Raw genomic sequence first — 6,342 nt, 5'->3', positions numbered from 1 at the left:
CAATACAACATAAGCAGGATGTAGGGTTTTTATCCTCCTAGGAGAGCCCGAGCCTGAGTAAAACCCCTTGTCCATGTTACCATCACATCTAGGCTACTAGTTTGGGAACCCCTATCCTAGATCTGTCAGAATCGACTCTGTCGCACGCGCATATGAATTTTTCTCTGAACCATTAGGTTTTCACAGGTTTGAGAGCCATAGCAGCCATAGCATAGAATATAAATATTAACTATAAATATGGAAATAAATAATAACATAACTATTATTGTCTCTACGGCATATTTCCAACAGGAACAAGTCAAGGGCTTGTTGCACCCCAATTGCTTGTCCAATAGTCGCCTTGAAGAAAAAGAGATTGTCATCAACAAATATGAGATCTGAGATATCGGGGCCGTTGCGAGCCACTTTAATAGGTGTCACAATCTCCAACAATTGGGTTATCGGGACGGTGCATATGCATATACGTTAGAACATTCCCAGCAGGCAAGCCTACAAGATTCAAGTTGGTTTGGTTCATGTCCTCTCAACCCCATGCCTAACTGTATATCATTAGAACATTTTTTGTAAAAAAAAAGTTTCTTACTCAATGTTGTTATTTCCTAGCAAATCATGTACAAAATAGAGTCAAAATTACACATGTGGCAATGTATCAATGCCTAAAAGGTGGTCTATTTTGTAGTATATAGATAAATAAAAGAACAATGTGTCTTCATGCGATTCAAATAAATATAATATATTCGACATACTAAAGGTGATATCCTCGCCGTTGGGAGGACCACTGTGCTAGTTTTGACGACATAAATTGTAATTTTAGACTAGCAAAACACAAATAATCACTTCTTTGCACTAGTTTCATTCTCATACATGACCGCTTTTGCTCCAACGGTTCCACTGGATGTTCCAAATTTTTTTTGGCAATTTATCATATTATATGCCCAACTCCAACAATAATTGTGTCATGCAAAAAGTACAACAACCTTACAAGATACAAATCAACTGTCAACCTCTCTTATGAATTGAATTAAATTGGAAAATCTAAATCACATGCTCCATCATGCCAAAAGATTCTCTACTATACACTCCCCGGAGATGCAGCTATCATTATTTGCAGTAAAAGAACATCAAGATGGATGTTGTCTCAAACGCTATAGGACACATCAGGTCAGGTGATGGCAAGTATAACCATCAAGACTTCTTTCTTCAAATATCATATCCATCCAGTTATCTTCGTATGGTCTCAAATAGCATCTCGTTCCATGTATCTATAGGTCCTGGCATGCACCAATGTAGACAATCCTGAGGTGGAGGCCTTCCATCCGGCCCTCTTTGAGTCTTCTTGTTTGGGTCCAGATTTGTGTATGGTCCAGGATGCCCATCAACCCTTAAGGCAAAGGGTTCTGTGATGCTCATTAGTTTCAACTTGGATCCTTGTTCTCCAGAATTCTTGACTACCTTTCTAAAGCCCGCAACTTGTTTTGCATACATTGCATCTATGAATACATCCCTCATCGCCTTATCCAAGGGGTTAACCTTCCCAGTGCATGATCCACCAACATTCCATGCCCCGCGTTCGTAATGGTCCGGTGAGTATGTGCTCAAAATAGCTATACCTTTGAAATTTGGGTTAGTAGCCACAGCAGTTAGGCAAGTCTCGGTGGATGCACCAAAAGCATCAATGTTGTTCATCTGCATCTTTCCAGCTTCAAGAGGCCACCAGCTCTGCCCTCCAACGACTGTGCCATTCAGGATATAGGCCGATGGTGTGACAAACCAATGTCCAAAAGAGAGGACCAGGACATCAAAACCTGGGAGAAATTCCATCAACGTCTTATCTGTGATATCGAGGAAAACCTTATTAAGACCCTCGGGGGCAATTCCCACAGCTTCTTTTGAATTGTATAATAGCCAAGGAGACCATATGCGGATAATAGTTATTGAGGTCGAATTGAATATCCACCTACTCATCCTACGATCGCTAAGGTTTATTGGGGTGTCCACCTGTTAAAAATGGAATATCACACTTAGGTAATAAAAATCATATACACCTCTGTTCTGCATTATAGTTGATTTGGATTTGTCTAGTGTTAGATAAACCTACTCAATAAAATAAGCTAAAGGTACGCACAACGCTTTAGGTTGGTCTTGGTATTTCGGTTACCATATGACAAGAAAAAGTATGACATACATAAGGAGGAAATTTGAAATGACAAAGCCTATTAAGAGTTCAGTTTTAATCTTAGTCATGGTAATCATAAGTCAAGGCTTTCCAAAATGTGGGACGGTCTTAACTTGAAAAAGAGAAAGTACAGAGGGTCAAGCAATTCTCAAATAAAAAAGAGGTTCTCTCCATAACCAAGCAAGAGTTCTTCTTAAGAGCATGATTAATAGTATAGCCAAAGCCGGCTATATGGAATTGTCCTGTCACTTATAGTCAACCTATTAACCCACTCATGCAATAGTTAGTGATACTATTATGTTATGTCATTAATTTTTAGCCCGCCTCTTTCTCTTATAAAGGTTGTTGGAGTCTGTGCTACAGTCGGCTATAAGCTTGTAGCCTGCTTCTTTTCTCTCTCCTCTTATTTCTCTTGCAACTAAGCAAAAAAATTGATGTGTCATCTCTTATAGCCCGGCTACGTCACTCTATTATACTATACCTGCTGTTAATTAGCTATTCAAAACAAAACAAAAACCAAGGTAATCAAGCGGCGACAAAAGCTTGTCTTTCCAATAAAAAGGTGCGGCAAAAGGGAATACGGGGAATTACTTCGCTTCCCCCAGCTCAAGTGCTCAACCTTATTGATAGACTTATTTTGATTTTATCCCGAATTCTGCCATGTTCCACGTGAAAATAAAGGACAACTATTTCATATTATCCATTTATGGCTGCATGCATCGACTAATGCAGAGGCCGGAGGTATTCCTCCTTTTCAAAACAAAAGTCTATTTCTTTTTGAAAGGATTTTTCACAATATGATTATGACGAGGCATTATAGATCTTGACAAAAATGATGGGCCATCCATTATCTGTAAGACGAAGCAACACTTAACTATGAATAAATCATTCATAAACAAATTACCCTGCCAACATCAAACCATTAGTGGCAGTCTCAGTGCAGTATATGGTTACCTGCCATAGGATGCAAAGGAGAGACTCCATCTGGTTCTGAGCAATCGAATCCCCAGCGAAAGCAAGTGTCTTGCCCCTCATCAGCTTCAGGAACTTCCTTGCGTCAAAGCGCGGGAGAGCGCACCGCTCGGGCTTCCATCTCCAGTTCTCATACCCCTTGTCCGGCCGCCCATTCGCCTGGCAGTTCTCCGCGCGTATGATCAGAGGGCAAGAGCTGCTCGTGTACAGTGGCCCAGAAGAATCAGGAACCCAGTTCCCACGAAAGATATCACAGCTACCTACACAATAAACTCACGTCAGTTTGCGTGATTAACTACCGGTGGAGTTGACCACAAATTTCATTCGTGTCTGTAAGATGTTGTGCATATATAGATCAAACAGGGGAGTGAACTAACTAACACCTTACCTTGAGCATGTGTAGGCCCCAGGGTCAGCAACAGAGCCACCGCTGACATAACGATGGATGAGAGCCATTGCTGCATTCCTCCGGCCACCGCCGGAGGATTCTTCCCTGGTAAACTCATGGCCACACACACACACCTGGCCTGCATTTCACAAACAATGCCGAAAAATAATGGAAAGGGTAGTAAGAATCATCACTAGAACCATGCTGACACTTGGTAAGCTAAAGCAGCTAGACAGATGTTGGTTCAGACCTTGAGCTCGGCGCGGTCATGGCCAGAGGAATGGCCCAGGAGCTGCTCTGCTTGTGCTCACTGCTCAGGGTGGGAGTTATGAGCTACGGAGAGGGGAGGACCCGAGATGGTGTTGGCTCTGTCCAATTTAACCGCGCAAACTCGACTGGAGACTGGAGTGCTTCCCGCCGCAGAAGGCGTGACTGGATTCAGATTGCAACACACGCCAATCGTTGGAGTCCGATTGCAAAAGGGGCGTCCAGTCTCGTGCCTATGCACAGAGTCGTTGACTTGTTGGCGCATTGACCACGTTGTATTCATGCCGCTAGCATATCCTGCTACTAGTAGTAGTATTACACTAGTGGAGTAAAAATGGCGTAGTTTTTTTAGTGATTTTTTAACGTGCAAGCCACGTTGGGAGGTGGGAGCTCATGTAGTGACAAGAACTGTTAGTTGATGAGTAATTAAGCGGTCAATTGCTTGACTTCTCTAGATTAACGACCGGACGGGGGAATCGGATTCCGTGGGATTTCGCGCGAGATGGCATCTAACGTGATGCAGCCGTGCTGTTTTGTCAGAGAAGAACATGCATGTTTCACAAGCCATAATAACTCAATTAACCTCAGTGATCTCCAGCTGCATGAATTTGGAAATAGTAACAGTCCTTAAAACTACGAGTGAATTATAAAAAACTACAGCATTCGAAGTATAATTTCAACTTGACTGGGCGCAAAATAATTTCTGGACTGAGTGCAAAAGTTTATTTTTTCACATAATCAAGTTAAATATCAATCAAATCATCCCAAACGCTATATTGGCACATACACTAATTAAAATATAAAAACACAATTCATGGTGTAGTTGGTCAACCAATCCTCCGGCTTGGTGACCCCATTGTACTTGGGCGTGTCGGGAGCCAGCGTGAAGCCTTTGGAGAAAGGCTCACGCTCACCGTGGATGCACGCGGCCTGAAACAGCCGGGCCGACTGAGCTCTCCTCCTCCAGAGCAAGGGAGTGCGCCAGCCGCTTGATGCGGTGGCGAGCGTCATGTTCGTCGTGAGGCTCGCGCGGCCCTAGCCGATTGGTGATCGCATGACGCGCAGACAGCCCTACTGAGGCCGCTCGTTCCCGCCGCGCGGGCGGGGGTTGCTGCGCCGGCTACCGGCGGCCTCCGCCATCCAACTGGTGACTGCCGGTGGATCACGGTTGTGCTGGCACCGGCCGCCCCGGTGTCGGATCCCGTCGTGCAGGGACCTGCAGCGTTTGCCTAAGTGCTTCGACCGGCTGCTAGTTGTCCGTTCGAAGAGGGGGAAAGCCGAGTTGGACGTGGTTGGCACGGTCGGGTCCCACTCGGCCTGCTGCTGCAGCTCCTCGCCCTCCATGTGCTCTAGCTCGGCTGCGGCCTCCTGCCCAGCCCTCATGTTCTTGATGGGAGTGTTGTAAGTGGGTCGGCATCGCCCAGAATCTGGCTGATGGCCCTGCCGTGGCGCCGCATGTCCCCGAGCCGGCTGGGCTTGTCGCTAGCCAAAGTGAAGCTGTGTAGCGAGAGCAATTTCGGCCTATCTGTCTTCTGAATGTTAGTTTCAAAAAATTTACCAAGGTTGGGACGATCAGGCTCACACAGATTGCGCATGCAGTTGTGCAGCCTTCTCAAACGGCTTTCATGCCGGACAGGAACATCCTGGAAGGGGTTGTGGTCCTTCATGAAACGCTCCATGAAATCCACACGAAAAAACTTGATGGGGTTTTTTCAAAGTAGATTTCGAGAAGGCTTACGATAAAGTCAAATGGCCGTTTCTTCAACAGGCTTTCGTATGAAGGGGCTTCGATGATGCTTGGCGACGCCAGGTGGAAGCGTTCACGGCAAAAAGGGAGTGTTGGAATTAAAGTAAATGACGACATAGGTCATTACTTCCAACTACAAGGGCTGAGACAAGGCGATCCTATGTCGCCTATTCTGTTTATATGTGGTGATATGTTGGCGATCCTGATTGGGAGGGCAAAGGAGGGCCGGTCAGTTGATGGCTTGGTACTCATCTAGTTGATGGTGGTTTGTCCCATTCTACAATACGCTATGATACAATCATCTTTATGGAGCACGATTTGTCAAAGGCGAGAAACATGAGTTAGTGTTATGCCTATTTGAACAATTGACGGGGCTGAAGATTAATTTTCATAAGAGCGAGCTGTTCTGCTCTGGTAGAGCCAAAGAAGAACAAGAGGCTTATAGACAATTGTTTGGTTTGATGTTGGCGCTCTACCTTTCACGTATCTCGGTATTCCAATTCACTATCGTAAGCTAACAAATAGGTGAGTGGAAGTGCATCGAGGATCGGTTTGAGAAGAAACTGGTGCTGGAAAGGAAAACTCATGTCTTATGGAGGCCGGTTGATTCTTATTAACTCGGTGCTCACGAGTTTACCCATGTTCCTCTTATCCTTCTTTGATGATAAGGACATGACTACCTTGGATATGACCAAAAATATTGCATACATGCATATTTGTCAGGTGATTTCTAGGGCAAACTATTCAATAATCTATTTATGTTATCCAGAACAAAAATACTTCACACACTTT

General features: G+C 44.5%; 1 protein-coding gene across 1 annotated transcript; it reads right to left on the bottom strand.

Annotated features, from left to right (window-relative positions):
• Positions 1 to 805: 805 nt before the first annotated feature.
• Positions 806 to 3,990, bottom strand: LOC123064884 (protein YLS7). Its single transcript, XM_044488280.1, has 4 exons — positions 3,787 to 3,990; positions 3,537 to 3,675; positions 3,131 to 3,408; positions 806 to 1,998 (listed from the first exon to the last, which is right to left on the bottom strand). The coding sequence occupies exons 2-4, from the start codon at positions 3,652 to 3,654 to the stop codon at positions 1,222 to 1,224; spliced, it is 1,173 nt and encodes a 390-aa protein (XP_044344215.1). The 5' UTR covers positions 3,655 to 3,675; positions 3,787 to 3,990; the 3' UTR covers positions 806 to 1,221.
• Between the last annotated feature and the right edge of the window lie 2,352 nt (positions 3,991 to 6,342).

This window comes from Triticum aestivum, chromosome 3B, assembly GCF_018294505.1.
Source record: "Triticum aestivum cultivar Chinese Spring chromosome 3B, IWGSC CS RefSeq v2.1, whole genome shotgun sequence".
Taxonomy (NCBI): Eukaryota; Viridiplantae; Streptophyta; class Magnoliopsida; order Poales; family Poaceae; genus Triticum; species Triticum aestivum.
Note: the sequence above shows the minus strand (reverse complement) of the source record. Positions and strands in the feature narration are given on the sequence as shown.